Source organism: Xyrauchen texanus, chromosome 4 (genome assembly GCF_025860055.1).
Source record: "Xyrauchen texanus isolate HMW12.3.18 chromosome 4, RBS_HiC_50CHRs, whole genome shotgun sequence".
NCBI classification, from domain to species: domain Eukaryota; kingdom Metazoa; phylum Chordata; class Actinopteri; order Cypriniformes; family Catostomidae; genus Xyrauchen; species Xyrauchen texanus.
Window position 1 is genome coordinate 20,904,613 of NC_068279.1, and position 16,001 is coordinate 20,920,613.

The window sequence follows — 16,001 nt, forward strand, 5'->3', positions numbered from 1 at the left end:
CACAACACACACTGCACGAATTTAAAGAGATACACACGCTGTTCTCGGTCTTCCGGAGTGGCGCAATGCCTCTTCCCAGTCTTCTCAAGCGCGCGTCCACGTTATCAGGAACTACTTTATCTAATTTATAAGAATCCTAAAAAACATTTTCTGACTTTTGGCATGCTCTATACTACAAAACTATATATATATATATATATATATATATATATATATATATATATATATATATATATATATATATATATATATATTCAAATGTTTATTTTTGTTATTTCACAAACGTTTCTTCTCAAAATCAATTTATTGTTTGCATACAACATCTACAATCACCCCGATCTCGGGGCTTTGAAAATAAGACTTTTATATAACGTTCAGTGTGTTCAATGAATATTCCGAGTTCAAAACTGTAATGATAGTGGCTGGTTTTATGGGGTAGTGGCAACCCTGTCTAGTATATGTTTGCGCATGTGCATGTAGAGGGGACTGATTGGCATAGGGTGCGTGGCGGCAGCACGCCACTATGAAAGATATTAAATAAATCTAAACGTTACATATCGATGGACTAGAAGTCTGGTAAATTTGCTCGGCTGGTTATATAATTGTCTGAGGAGCTTCGAAAGAAGAACATGATGTGAGGTTAAGAAGGGTTTTTGAAGCAACCATGCGAGCAAATTTGAAGTTGAACAGGGGGTGACTGAGTTAATCTTCTTGGGTGACCAGATCCCCTGAAGATCTCTGCTATCGAACATTATGCAAAGACCGCAATGTGTAAAAGATGTCCAGAGATTCATGGGTATGTTGAATTATATGAGTAGATTCATACCTAATCTGTCTGAGAAAATAGGTCCATTAAGATGGCTAACTGAGAAAAGGAATGAATGGAGTTGGAACCATGAACAGGAGTCTGCATGGCAACATTTGAAAGCAATTTTAACTAAAGAGCCAATCTTGAAATTCTATGACCCCAATTGTTCTATTAAAATTTCAGCTGATGCTTCACAGGCAGGATTGGGAGCAGTACTTCTCCAGGATTATGATGGAACGTGGCAACCAGTTGCATATGCCTCACGTTCGATGACTGATGCGGAGTGTAGGTATGATCAAATTGAAAAATAGTTGCTTAGTATTACTTTTGCTTGTGAGAGATTTCATCAATTTGTGGCAGGACAGATTGTTGATGTTGAAACTGACCATAAACCATTGATTGCATTGTTCAAAAAACCTCTTAATGATTGTCCATTGAGAATCCAAAGAATGATGATCAGATTGCAACGTTATGCATTAACTGTATCCTATACACCAGGTAAATTGATGTTTGTGGCAGACACCTTGTCCAGAGCCGAGTGGAAAGTTGATTGAGGACATTCAAGCTTATGTGAACATGATCGTAGAAGCTTTACCTGTTGCTGATTCCAAAATGAAACTGATCTATTAAGAGACCGAACAAGACCAAACGCTCACTCGGGTGAAATACTGTGAATGGTTTGCCAGATGTGAAGCAAAATTGTGTTGTAGAATCTGAATTGTCTGTTTGTAATGGAATTCTATGTTAAGGAAATAAAATAGTGATTCTGAATAATATGAGACGTGAGATGTTGATCAAAATCCATGAAGGCCATTAGGGAATTGAGAAGTGTAAAAAAAAGAGCTTGTGAAGTCATGTACTGGCCTGGAATTAATCAGGACATCACAATAGAAGTGTCCAAATGTCAGACATGTGCCAGATATCAATTCAATAATCCAAGAGAGCCACTAAAGTCGCATCCGGTACCTGAAAGACCATACCAAAAAGTAGGTGCAGACATATTCACATGTCATGGAAAAAATGACCTCTTGGTTACGGATTATTATTCATTTTATCCAGAGGTGTGTGCATTAAGCACAACTACGGCAGAAAATGTAATTTCATGCCTGAAATCCATCTTTGCTCGACATTGAGTACCTACTGAATACAGATAATGGTCCTCAATTTGTTAATGCTAGTTTCCAAAGTTTTTCAAAAGACTGGGACTTCAGACATACAACATCAAGTCCATATTTTCCCCAGTCTAATGGTCTTGTGGAAAAATCAGTTGGAGTTGTGAAAAGGTTGATGCAAACTATGATGGAAGTATTTTTTATATAGGACTGCTTGCTTATCGTAGTACCCCTCTTGAGTGTGGAAACTCGCCAGCATATCTTTTGATGGGACGACGTCTTTGTTCTAATTTACCTATGTCCAAGGATCTTCTCGTGACAGAAGGCAGTAAGAAAGTCAGAGAATTTAAAGAACAACAAAAGGCTAAGCAAAGGATATATTATGATAAAGGAACTCATCATTTACCTGAACTTCGTGTGGGTGAGGAGGTCAGATTTAAAGATAAAACTAATACTTGGAATCAGAAAGGCATTGTACTTGAACAAATTCAACCAAGGTCTTATAATGTTGAAACCACAAGTGGTGTTGTGTTAAGGAGGGATCGTCAACATCTGTTGAAAGATTTATCAGCTGAATCAGAACAACCGGAAAAAACTGAGATACCGTTGAGAAAATCTGTTTGTGAACGGAGATGCCCTGAATGACTTATTGAAACGTGCTGAAAGTTGAAATAGTCCTGACAGACTTGTTGCAAGAGACTGAATTGATCAGATATGTAGAATTGTATATTTTAAATCGTTTCAAATCATGTTTGTATTTTGCTTTGGGATTTAAATGTTTATATGTAATGGAGGGTTTCATGTTTAAAAAAAAAAAAAAAAAAGGGGAAGATGTAATGATAGTGGCTGGTTTTATGGAGTAATGGCAACCCTGTCTAGTATATGTTTGCGCATGTGGAGAGGGGATTGATTGGCATAGGGTGCGTGGTGGCAGCAAGCCACTATGAAAGATACTAAATAAATCTAAACATGACATGTCAATGGACTAGAAGTCTGGTGATTGATCATCCCGCACAAAACAAACACAAATTAAGCTCAATCCACGGCATTAGTGACATAATGCTGATCAGTACTAAACATTTCTAAACAAAAAAAAATAGAGGTTCCAGTGAGGCGCAAATAATGGAAGTGAATGGGGCCAATATGTTTAAAGGCAGAAATGTGCATCTTATAATGAAAATAAAACCATTACATTAATGCTTCGGTTAAAACTAAAAAAGCTTGTTGACACGAACATTGTATGTCTTGAAATACTTGAAACGGTGAGTATTTTAACGTTTACAAATTGGCCCCAAATCACTTTCTTTGTAAGTGCCACACTATAACCCATATTCTTTCTTTTTTGTTTTGTTTTTTAAAGTAGGGACAAGTGTATTGTTACTTTGTGTATACAGAAACTGTAACATGGTATCTTTATTTCCATCATAGAATAGTTTATTTTAAGCTATAGCAAAAGTAATATATTATATATTACCTTTAATCTACTTCTCATTGGATTCTGGTTGTGTTACACTTGAAAAGGTTCAACTGAAATTTAAATAATACATTTCTCTGACAAACACGCACCTTATCACTAAAGGGCTGTATCTATATAACTTTACTTCAAAATGTTATGTCTGCCATATGAAAAGTTAAAGTAAGAAGAGAAAGTAACAGAATTGTATGAATGTAAGCAGTAGGCGGGGGGATTATGTTGACGGAAGTAGATGTGGATTTGATGATAAGCTCAGAGGCAAACCTGCGATGTAAACTGACATATCTGTCCCGTTTGGACGTCAAAGCTGCTGCCGATGAGTTACTTGTAAACCTGGACTGATAAGTTTTTGGGCATGTTGTTGTTTTAGATTGTCTGTTACTTATCTGACCTCAGATATCTAGCTGTCAACTGCCGTTCATTGATTCAGTGTATACATACATACACACACACACACACACACACACACACACAGTTCGATCGGTTAAAAACAAGTTAATGTAATTTATACTCGCGATTACCTTTTAATGTTCTCTGAAGCAACGAGGTCTATAGCTGCATCTGAAGTATAGGTTAACGATCAATTAACCTTAAAGAAACTTGTTCAGTTTATGACAGCTTCACAGTGGATATACTACATAAAAGTTGTGAACTTTGGTGACAGGAAACTGTATGAATATAATGCAGATTGCAGATAGACATATAGTATTTTTATATAGTATAGAAGTTATAGATCAAATTAGTACATGAAGAAGATGTCTCCTATTCTTGCTCTTCCTCTTATCAACTGTTGCATTTCTGCGCTGGGGTGCATTGCTACAATCAAGCTTATTCCAGCTTTTAAGGATCATTTCATATCTGCACGCCTCTATGGCACTGACCTCAATAAAACGACAAAGAAAGAAGTGTAAGTGTTAAATTTTGCTTTATCATGCATCTGGTGTACTGAATGCATTGTAATATGATGTCTGAAAGCTGACTTGGGCAATCTCTCGACGCAATCATCATTCTTATTGACCAGCGTCTCCCCTCCTGAGATGGGGGTGTGGGGGGGTTAGTCCGGCTGCGCCCCAGCCTGAATCGGGCGGGGAGGAGTGTGACAAGGAGGAGGGTGTAAATCAGCTGATTAGCGGGAGAGTGAGACAAATGGCAGCCGGAGATGCTGGTTTGAGGGAGAGAGAGACACACACGCATGCATATTTGTCTGTTTATGTTTGTTTTAAGGCGAGTTTCACATTAAAGTTTACTTTGACTTTTCTGTCAATTCCCACCTCATCCTTGCCTGTCCTTTATACTGTAACGGCAACTGTGGCAAGGAACACAAAACTCCATAACACGCTGGTTCGTAGAGATGCACCGATCTGATACCTGGATCGGTATTGGCTCCGATACTGACGTTTTTAGACAGATCAGGTATCGGTCCGATGTGCCCGATCCAAATCTGATACTGTGTGTTAGTCATATTCCTTTCTGTCAATCTCCAAAACTGAAAATAATAACCATAAAAGCACCAATAAAGTAGTCCAAATGACTTGTGCATTTTATTCAAAGCCACTAGAAGACATACGATAGCGCTCTGTATTGCAAAAGGCTGTCTAATAAGTAAAGACACAGCACGTTAGTGAATGGCGCTGCTCTGTTGACACAAATATAAGCACGCACAGGCTGGTGAAGTGGTTGCGGCTATTTTCATATGTGAGTGTTACTCACAAACAGCATCTCAGGTGGTAAATGGTCTACACTTATATAGCGCTTTTTTTAACCTTAGAGGTTACCAAAGCGCTTTACACTGTGTCCCAATCACCCATCCACATCCACACACCAATGGCGACAGATGTAGATGCTCAATAGTTTGGTTCACTTATAATATGCATTTAGATTGGCACCGGAGGAGCATTTTACCAAAATAAGTTTTATTTGCTAATTAAACCACTGTGAAGCCTACATACAGACTTAACGATTTCCTGGAGCATTCCGATCGTCAAAATAAAAGCCTGATGGTTTTCGTGTTAAAGATGCATGACTGAAATATATTAGTTGTATTTTAAAATTCTAAAAGTCAATAATTATAATGATAATGGATTATTAGAATTTAATTTCAAATTACAACAATATTTAAGTTGAATGGGTTCTAAAAAATAGCTGTGGATGAAAATTGGACTAATATCTTACAACTAAATTGAATAAAAAGATATTTGAATCCTTTAAGTTCCAGATACAAGTAAAAAAAAAATGCAAAGAAACCTAGCTTTTCTACTGAAGACTGGAATTACTGTTAATTTTGCTGCTACATTATCCAGTAGACTAGTTAACAATAACGTTTTTCTTAATAGGCTATACATTTATATTGAAATAATGTGTTGTTAGAGGTTTGAGTTTCTTTCTATATAAAAGAGTACCCCCAATTCTTTCCACACAATAATGTAAATATATTTTAAACTGATTATGCAAAAAACAGCTCTGGGTTTGATTCGGGAAGGGTATCGCCTGATACTGAGATTTCAGTTATCGGATTGGTAGAGAAAAATTGGTATCAATGTATCTCTACTGGTTAATGAAGAAAAACGTCTCGGGTTACATGTGTAACCCTTGTTCCCTGAAAAAGGCGGAACGAGATGTTGCGCTGCTAAGCGCTACGGGGAACAGCTTTCGCTGTGAGCCGAGCTGAAATAATGTGTGGAACACGTCAATGAACATTGACCGGAATTTATAGCCTCGGTTGATGTAATCATTAGATGCACCTGAGGCCAGGCTATAAATGGATACGTCACCAGGTGTCGTTAGATACTTCTTTTTGAAGAGCAGTCCTGGGACGTCCCAGTGCGGCAAAGCAGCGTAACATCTCGTTCCGCCTTTTTCAGGGAACAAGGGTTACACATGTAACCCGAGACGTTCCCTTTACAAAAGGCTTCACTTTGATGTTGCGCTGCTAAGCGCTACGGGGAACGCAATACCCACGCCGCCGCACTTGGGGCTGTCCGGACCCCTACGGTTGTGCAGTGTACTCACAAAAACGCGAGAGGTCAAGGGCATAAGAGCCCGGAGTAGCATAAACATCTAAACCATTAAATTTTGATGAATGTGTGCGGAGAGGACCAGCCTGCCGCATCACAAACTTGTTCAGGCATGAGCTGAGATGTCGACTCAAGGGCATGAGAGCCCGGAGTGCAGAACATCCAAACTAAAAAAGTCCAATGAATGTGTGCAGCGAGGACAACCTGCCGCATCACAAACTTGTTTAGGCATGGGCTGGGATGTCGACTCAAGGACATAAGAGTCCGGAGTAGCAAAGCATCTAACCCATAAAGTTCGATGAATGTGTGCGAAGAGAACCCTATCGCAACACAAACTTGTCATAAAACTGATGAATGTGAGCGGAGAGGACCAGCCTGCCGCATCACAAACGTGCTCAGGCATGAGCTGAGATGTCGACTCAAGGGCATAAGAGCCCGGAGTAGCAAAGCATCTAACCCATAAAGTTCGATGAATGTGTGCGAAGAGAACCCTATCGCAACACAAACTTGTCATGAAAACTGATGAATGTGAGCGGAGAGGATCAGCCTGCCGCATCACAATCTTGTTCAGGTATGAGCTGAGATGTCGACTCAAGGGCATAAGAGCCCGGAGTGGCAAAACATCCAAACTAAAAAAGTCCAACGAATGTGTGCGGAGAGGACAACCTGCCGCATCACAAACTTGCTGCAGAGGGAGACCTCTAGCCAAGGTTTTAGAGGAGGAGTGCCCTCTGGTAGAGTGCGCCCTGAAACCTACTGGCTGAAGCTTGACCGCTACCTGTGAGGCCCGGCAATAATGAGGATGCCTCTTTGAGGGCACCCCGCCCACCAAGCCGTGGCAAACCGCAGTGGCCAAATACAGCCTGGCAGTGGCGAGGCAAGTGCCCGCTGACAGTTCTTTCTACAGAAAATCCAGAACTGAAGCAAACTGGCAGTTAGCTGGTTCTGTAATAAGAACTTTAGCAGGAGGGGGGGACTGGGCGACTCAGGGAGAAGTAGAGGAGACATTGCGCTATCAACAGAGGCGAAGAGGTCCTCTTCTGCCCTGTAAAATCTACCCAGATCAGTTCCAAGTGGAGGGAGCCCTAGCACTTGAAATGCTCTCGATGACCTCAAGGATGAGAAGGTCCTCCCTGTTCGGAATCGCCCAAGGCGAGCCGTCGAGGAGAGGAATTAACTCCGAGAAACATATCCTGTTCGGCCAGCGTAGCCATTATTAGGAGGCAAGACCCTTGCTGGTGAACATTGCCAAGACTCCCAGGAGCAGAGAAACTGGGAGAGAAACACATACAGACGCATTCTGGGTCATGTATGTGTCTTAACGTCCAGACCCAAGGGGGCTGGGTGATTTCAGGGAGAAGTAGAGGAGACATTGCGCTATTCATAGAGGCTAAGAGGTCCACTTCTGCCCTAAGATCTCACCCAAACTTGTTCCAAGTGGAAAAAGCCCGGCATTTAAAAAGGTCTCGATAACCTCAGGAGAGAGCCCTGTGTCCCTCAGTTGGTACCCTTAGGGGCCAAACATGAAAGATTCCACAATTTGGGGCAGGGATGAAATATTGCCCTGTGCCTGAGATAGAAGATCCTTCCTGTTCGAATCGCCCAAGGCGAGCCGTCGAGGGAAGAGATTAGCTCCGAGAACCAAGCCCTGTTTGGCCAGCCGGTGCTATCAGTAAGAGGCAAAAACCCTTGCTGGCTGAACTCTGGGCAACTACTACCTTAGGGTGGAGTTCTTAACTCCCCGTTGGTATTTCCTGTCTGGACCGTGAATCTGCTCCCAGTATAACGGGCATCCAGGGATATAACTGACCTGAGTGACAGGAGCTTACCCTGGGCCCTAAGGAGAATCCGACGTGTCAGAAATACAGCTGACAAGAACATGGGTCTCCTTGAAGATTTATGTAAGAGGCTACCGCTGTACTGTCCACCAAGCACCAAGACATGGCAGCCTCAGGAGGAGGTATTTCAGGGCCAGAAATACAGCCATCAACCCGAGACAGAGACTGTGACAACCGAGCTGATGACCCTCCTATCCCCTTAAGCTGGATCGACCACTTAAGGCCGCTACCCGCCCATCAGGGAGGCGTCTGTCATTAGCAGTCTGCGACAACAAGACGCACCTAGAGTGGGACCCAAGGCAGAAAACCGGGGTCTGAACCACATAGAAAGGGAACGAAGCCTGAGGCGCTAGAACCTATTTAGCCCAGGGGTTTTGGCCCTTGGAAGAAATCCCCTGGCTTTTGGCCACAACAAAAACGGTCTCATGAGCAGAAGGTCCAGAGGGATCACCGTGGACGCTGCTCACCCTGAGACCTGGAAATCGTTGATACTGATAACAGTGCAACCTTGACCTAGCCTGACTTTGCTCAGGGTGATCTGAATGGACTCAATCCTAGCGGGAGACAGTTGTGCCCGCGATTGAGATTGAACTCCATACGATGCCCCGATAGACAGTGTTCTGAGTGGGAGAGAGGACGCTTTTCTTGGCGCTGAGCCTCAACCCCAGAGAAACAGATGAGCTAAGACGATGTCCCTGTGCTGAACTGCCAGTTCCTGGAACTGCGCTTAGGATCAGCCAGTCGCCTACGTAATTCAGAATGCAGATGCCCAGGAGTCGCAAGGAGCCAGCGCTACATCATGCATTGTGAATGTGCGGTAAAAAGGGCTAGGCTGAGTGAAAGAACCTGACCCTGGAAGACTTCAGCCTCTGAAGTGAACCTCAGGAACTTTCCATGTTGTGGCAGAACTTCTAAATGAAGTATAGAAGTGCGTCATAAGATCGATGGTGACAAGCCAAACGAGTTGTAGGGCTTGAGACACTGACCGCCTTGACAGGCATCATCTTGGACTTGAACATCCACGGGTAGTTCAAGCTTTAAGATCTAAGCCAGACGCCACCCCTCACCCTCCATGGGAAACGGGAAGTATTTAGTGTAATAACCTAACTCTCTCTCTGAAGGGGAACACATACCATGGCCCCTTTAACCAGGAGATGTTTTTTAACAAAAAGAAATCCGGTTTACGGTAGTGAGAACACGCCGTTGAAACACGGAAAAGCAGCGAGAGAATTAAATCCTGACGCCCTTATAAGACCCACAGAAAAGAATATATCCGGCAGAAGTTTCCACGCTGCCAGGATCTCTGAGATGGGTATTATATTTTAACACTTCCTGTTGAGGGGTTGTCTGGTGTTTCGCGTCCTGAATAAAATGCAGGAACAGCGAAAAACACCCGATTTTGACGGAAGCCTCTGCAACCCGAAACACCAAGAGGTGGCGGGAATGGAGGGGCTTCGAGGGGGTACCGGGAGGGGTGAAGTGAAGCACGCGCCCGTCCCGAGGGAGCTACCCCTAATCTAGGCGCAAGACCGTCAGGGTTTTCTCTTACTAGAATTTATAGTCCTGAGGTCTTGCTTCGGGCTGGCGAGGGCGGCGAGACTGTCCCCAATCCCTGGGAGGAGGAGCACGACTCGCCACGCCTTGCTTTTGAGCCTCCCTTCAGTCAGGACCGAGGTGGGTCTGAGGCTTGCTTGTCAAGCGCAGAACCCACACTCAGGTCGCCCAGGAGGTCAGCCTGGTACGCCTGAAAAACAGCATAGTGTGCAGAGCAGCACCAGCCTGACCTGCTGCTTGATAAGCCCTTCCCACTAAAGTGGAGGTTGTCCTACAAGGCTTTGAGGGAGAGAGGGCTTTAAGTGATGATGCCGAGCCCGGTGAGAGATAGCCCTCAAGCCGTCTCTTCGACCGGGCGGCATCACTGAATACCCCCGTGCCTCAGCACCCACGATAGTCGAATATAATGACGCCGAGTGTATGTGAACACGGAAGAAAATATATATATATATATATATATATATATATATATATATATATATATTATTTTATTTTTTTTTTTAGGGGTTCTCCATGAGAGAAAAAGCTCTTCATGGAGGTTATCAAAGAAAGGAAGGGACCCATGAGGCGTTCCCTTTCTTAGACTGGAAGATAAAATCTATCCCCTAATTTGGAGCGTTTGGGGTCTCTTTTCGCGTGGCCAGTCCAATCTGGCAACCGCGACGAGTAACAACATCGAGCAATTCCTCCGTGATATTTTTTTATCGCGGACGGAAAGCTCGAGGCGGAAGAGAATTGCGATCCACCTCATGATCCGAAGAAGCGTCGGAACGCGCCGAGATCATGTGAAGGACCAGCTGGGTTTGGGGAGAGAGTGAGAGAAAGGGATCAACCCGCCTCTTGCTCCTCAGCCAAATCCATGCACGCAGCCCCACGAACGATCTTTTCGTGAGTGCTGACTCCGGAAGCTAGCGAGGCGAGCACGACGCACTCTGCCTGTTAAAGCAAATCGCAGTGCTCGCGACCGCCCTGCTGCAACGCCAGAGCAGCGTGCTCTTACCCCCAAACAAACAGCAAAAACTGATGTGTGCCGTCTTCAGCTATAGAGCGAGAAGAGAGGAACACGCACCGTTTGCTTTCAGTCATTCTCTCTCTTTTTTTTTTTTTTTTTTAATATATATATATAATATTTTCTAAACAGAAGAGAAAAATAGAACAACATTCACTGCACACTGCCTAACTGATTCTATCTCCTAACAGAGGAAAGAAAGTTTTGACAGGGTGTGTGAAACACACAGAAACAGAATCGCTCTGAAAAAAAGAGTTTCTAACGACACCTGGTGATGTATCCATTTATAGCCTGGCCTCAGGTGCATCTAATGATTACATCAACCGAGGCTATAAATTCCGGTCAATGTTCATTGACGTGTTCCACACATTATTTCAGCTCGGCTCACAGCGAAAGCTGTTCCCCGTAGCGCTTAGCAGCGCAACATCAAAGTGAAGCCTTTTGTAAAGGGAACAACCTTGGGAGATACCAGGCTCACTGTGGGGGTCAGTGCACTTCTGGCTAAACAGCATGAATATAATGCCAATATTAGTTATTTGTGTGCAATGCAAGTCATGGTTTAAAAAAAATGTGTGATCCAAGTAAGTGTTAAGGGCCAGTGTTTAAACAAAGATTTTGTATGAACAGCAAGATCTGCAATCATCCTGGATTCATCAAGAAAACTCATAATTTTATTATGGAAAAAGATCATAATTTCATTTTTCTAGTAAGACCTTTGATATTAGGGCAAAAATCATATTCTTGATGATAATTATTATAGTGTTTTCTTGTAAAAAATATTAAAAAATCCTTAAAACAAGATCAATTTGATTTATCTTGGTTTAGAAACAACACTGCATACGATATTTAGGTTTTTCAGAGAATGTATTTTTAACATGTGTATTTTGTCTTACTGTACTAACATAGTTTTTAAAGTCAAAACAAGTTAAAAAATCTACCAGTGCTGAAGAAGTAATCCAAAGTAACTAAATACGTTACAAATTACATTTTACAGCATGTATTCTGTAATCTGTAGTGGATTTCAAAAAGTAACCCTCCCAACCCTGTCTGTGTTGTAGTTTATGTGACCTGTGTGACATCTCAAGGCAGCTAGCAGACGTTCAGATTAACCAGTTTCTCTGCTTCCTGACCTGGGCCCCAGTTAATCAAATACTATCACTATTAAGATTATGAGCAAAATTACTAGAGAGGAGAGCAGCATCTTCCCTGGAGGGATGGTGTACATCTCTCTTTAGAGGGTCAAGTCTACCCCAAAAACTCTTCCAACTGTCTATAAATCCTATGCTATTCTCCGGACACCACTCAGACATCCAGCCATTCAGTGACCTCATATCCACTAGGAGCTGGGAGGGGGCTAGAGCATATTACAATGTCTGACATTTTTTTTGCAAGTTCACACCCCTCTTTAAGATTATCGATGTCAAAGCCGGACATCATTAGTACCGACATGAATAACAATTTTAGAAAATCTACGTTTAAGTGAAGATTTTTAGAAGAATATTTCAGCTAGGTCCAAAAATCACATAAAGGCAAGTTATACAAGTAATCCAGAAGACTCCAGTGGTTGAATGGATGTCTACAGAAGCGATATGATAGGTGTGGGTGAGAAACAGATCAATATTAAATTCCTTTGTACTATAAATTGCACAAAGAATGTGAATGTGAAAGTGAAAATGCCGTTTTATAGTAAAAACTGGGACTTAAAATGCATGTGTTTCTTACCCACACTTATCATTGCTTGTGAAGACATGGATTTAGCCACTGGAGTCTTTTGCTTCCTTTATGCTTTTTGGACCTGCAAAGATCTGTTCACCATTCACTTTTATTGTATGGAGCCACAGAGCTGAGATATTCTTCTAAAATCTTAATTTGTGTTTTTAATTTTTGAGTGATCTTTCCCTTTAATTTATAGTGGTTCAAATAAGGAAGATAATTAAATGCTTGTTCAAGATCACTGACATTTTTTGGAGTGTGTAAATAGGCATGCAGCTATATACTTTAACATATCAGGATGTTTTTTTTTTTTTTTTTCAATGGATTTTGTATGAACTTTCCTCTTTAAGGAGACTACAGGGACCATGACTTTTCTTTGTACTTCATGATTCCCTTCTACACCACATTAGCCCTCTTCTACCACAACTGGTTTGTTTAAAATCATGCATTTTTATTTATTTTTATTGCAAATGTGTGTAACATGCTTAAAAGCAAGACTTGAAAACATTTAACTTTTCCAAACACTACTAAGTCAACAAATACTATGCATATTTGTATTTAAAAGTTACCCTTTTGACAGTTATCTCACACCACATATACAGATCTTAACCATTAAATAAAGGCAGGCATCAGCAGCCTTTAGTGATGTACATTCAATACACCCTCTCAGGTACCCATCCTCAGTGTTCGTTGGAGACACTGTGTGTTACTTTGCTGGAATGACGTTTGAAGTGGTTGGGATTCTCGGCCATTTCAGCAAGACCATGCTGCTTTTCTTCATCCTCCAAGTCATCAACTTTATTTACTCCCTGCCTCAATTGTTTCACATCATTCCCTGCCCCAGACATCGCCTTCCAAGGTGGATAAGCTCAGAATTTTCTTTTTAATATCATGCTATCACAACTATGAGATTATTTTGATATTTGGTCAATTTAAAAAGTATGAGCTAAGGGCTGAACATAAAGGAAGGGTTAGTCATCTAAAATGCTCTTGAATCAGAACATTTAATGTCTTTAGAACTGGCCTCTCTAATGTTTGATTAATAAATATTTGACAGATGGAATGGGTTCATTGTTATCAATTTCTTATAAATGTATGCAGTACTAATATGATTTAAATCATCTGACCTCTAAAATGGATTAATGCAGGTTACAGTCAGACACAGGAAAGCTTGGCATGAGCTACTCTAAATTCAAACAGAAGGACCTAGGCAAATTAGGACAACATATTCTGAAGGTATAAACACATACATCATCATTATTCCAACAAAAGATTTTGATCCAGAAAAAGCATTTTCACGGTCACCCCTGTATACGATGGTGGCCAAAAGTTTGGAATAATGTACAGATTTTGCTGTTACGGAAGGTAATTGGTACTTTTATTCACCAAAGTTGCATTCAACTGATCACAAAGTATAGTCAGGACATTTCTGATGTAAAAAAACAGCACCATCACTATTTGAAAATTATTATTTTTTTGGATCAAATCTAGACAGGCCCCATTTACAGCAGCCATCACTCCAACACCTTATCCTTGAGTAATCATGCTAAATTGCTCATTTGGTACTAGAAAATAACTTGCCATCATATCAAACACAGTTGAAAGATATTTGGTTCATTAAATGAAGTTTAACATTGTCTTTGTGTTTGTTTTTGAGTTGCCACAGTATACAATAGACTGGCATGTTTTAAGGTCAATATTAGGTCAAAAATGACAACAACAACAAAAAGAAACAACTTTATCTAGAAACTCATCAGTCAATAATTATTTTGAGGAATGAAGACTATACAATGTTTGAAATTGCCAAAACATGAAGATTTCATGCAAAGGTGTACAGAGAAAAAGGAGAATTGGCTCTAACAAGGACAGAAAGAGATGTGGAAGGTCAGATGTACAACTAAACAAGAGGATAAGTACATCAGAGTCTCTAGTTTGAAAAATAGACGCCTCACATGTCCTCAGCTGACAGCTTCATTGAATTCTACCCGCTCAACACCAATTTCATGTACAAAAGTAATGAGAAGACTCAGAGGTGCAGGCCTTATGGGAAGAATTGCAAAGAAAAAGCTACTTTTGAAACATAAAAACAAAAATAAATGGTTAGAGTGGGAAAAGAATCACAGACATTGGACAACAGATAATTAGAACAGAGTGAAATGGATCTTAACCACCTTTTGAGGGATCAGGTATACTGTAAGGTTCGTGAGAAGTGTCCGACATTTATGGCAAGTGCTACAGGAAGCGTGGGGTGAAATGTCACTTAAGTATCTGGACAAACTGACAGCTAGAATGCCAAGGATCTGCAAAGCTGTCATTGCTGCACATGGAGGATTTTTTTATGAGAACACTTTGAAGTGGTTTAAGAAGTTTTGAAAAAATAAAATAAAATAGTAATGGTCATTTTTCACGTTATTAATGTCCTGACTATACATTGTGATCAGTTGAATGCCGCTTTGTTGAATAAAAGTACCAATTTCTTTCCATAAGAGCAAAATCTGTACATTATTCCAAACTTTTGGCCACCTGTGTATGTACAGTACATGAATAAGTTTAAAAATGAAATAGCATTTCCTATTTTGCCCTGCAGGTGGCAGAAATGTTATATCTTCTAGATGTGCAAAGGGGGCTGGAGGGAGATGATGAGTTTATTGAGTGCAACAACATGACCCTTATCAACCTGGTACTGAAATTACTGGGGCCTACACATGAGAGAACTCTGACTACAATCATGCTGTTTATAGAACTACCTCAAATGTATTTCATCAGTTTAGATGTAATGTGATGTATCTGTGATAAGTTCCATTAATGGGATAGTTAACCCAAAAATGAAAATTCTCTTATTTTTTACTCGCCCCTCATGCCATCCCAGATGTGTATGACTTTCTGTCTTCTACAGAACACAAACTAAGATTTTAAGAAGAATATTTCAGCTCTGAAGGTCCATACAATGCAAGTAAATGGTGACCAGAACTTTTAAGCTCCAAATAATCACATAAAGGCAGCATAAAAGTAATCCATATAACTCCAGTGGTTAAATCTGTATCTTCAGAAGCGATATGATAGGTGTGAGTGTAAAACAGATCAATATTGATGTCCTTTTTTTACAATAAATCTCCACTTTCACTTTCAGAATGTGAATTTTGATCTGTTTCTCACCCACACCTATTATATCGCTTCTGAAGACATTGATTAAATGGATTAAACCAAAGCTTTGAAGTTCTGGTCACTATTCACTTACATTGTATGGACAGATCTGAAATGTTCTGTTTGTAAAATCCTGAGAGACTTCACAGACTGCTGCTTCCATTTGGATGAAACCACATTCGACTGACTAAAGGATACATGTGCATGCAAAGGGATAGTCTACACATATGCCCATAATTCTCATTGGGACATGAAAATTCTGTAGATTATATACAACATGTATTTGCCTCTGTGTAATTCTGGCAGTCTGGGGTGACCTGAAAAAAACAGCCTCT

The 16,001-nt window shown here is 40.9% G+C and overlaps 1 protein-coding gene across 1 annotated transcript; it reads left to right on the forward strand.

The window, feature by feature from the left end:
• Positions 1-12,398: 12,398 nt before the first annotated feature.
• Positions 12,399-15,304, forward strand: dpagt1 (dolichyl-phosphate (UDP-N-acetylglucosamine) N-acetylglucosaminephosphotransferase 1 (GlcNAc-1-P transferase)). The gene is made up of 5 exons (XM_052123803.1): positions 12,399-12,405; positions 12,873-12,951; positions 13,193-13,381; positions 13,671-13,758; positions 15,110-15,304. The coding sequence occupies exons 1-5, from the start codon at positions 12,399-12,401 to the stop codon at positions 15,302-15,304; spliced, it is 558 nt and encodes a 185-aa protein (XP_051979763.1).
• Positions 15,305-16,001: the final 697 nt, after the last annotated feature.

Bases quoted from the DNA above. Each gene is read 5' to 3' on its own strand.
- dpagt1 (XM_052123803.1), top strand. The intron at 13,382-13,670 runs GTGGATAAGCTC...GGATTAATGCAG, and splicing joins CCCAGACATCGCCTTCCAAG to GTTACAGTCAGACACAGGAA. The intron at 13,759-15,109 runs GTATAAACACAT...TTTGCCCTGCAG, and splicing joins TAGGACAACATATTCTGAAG to GTGGCAGAAATGTTATATCT.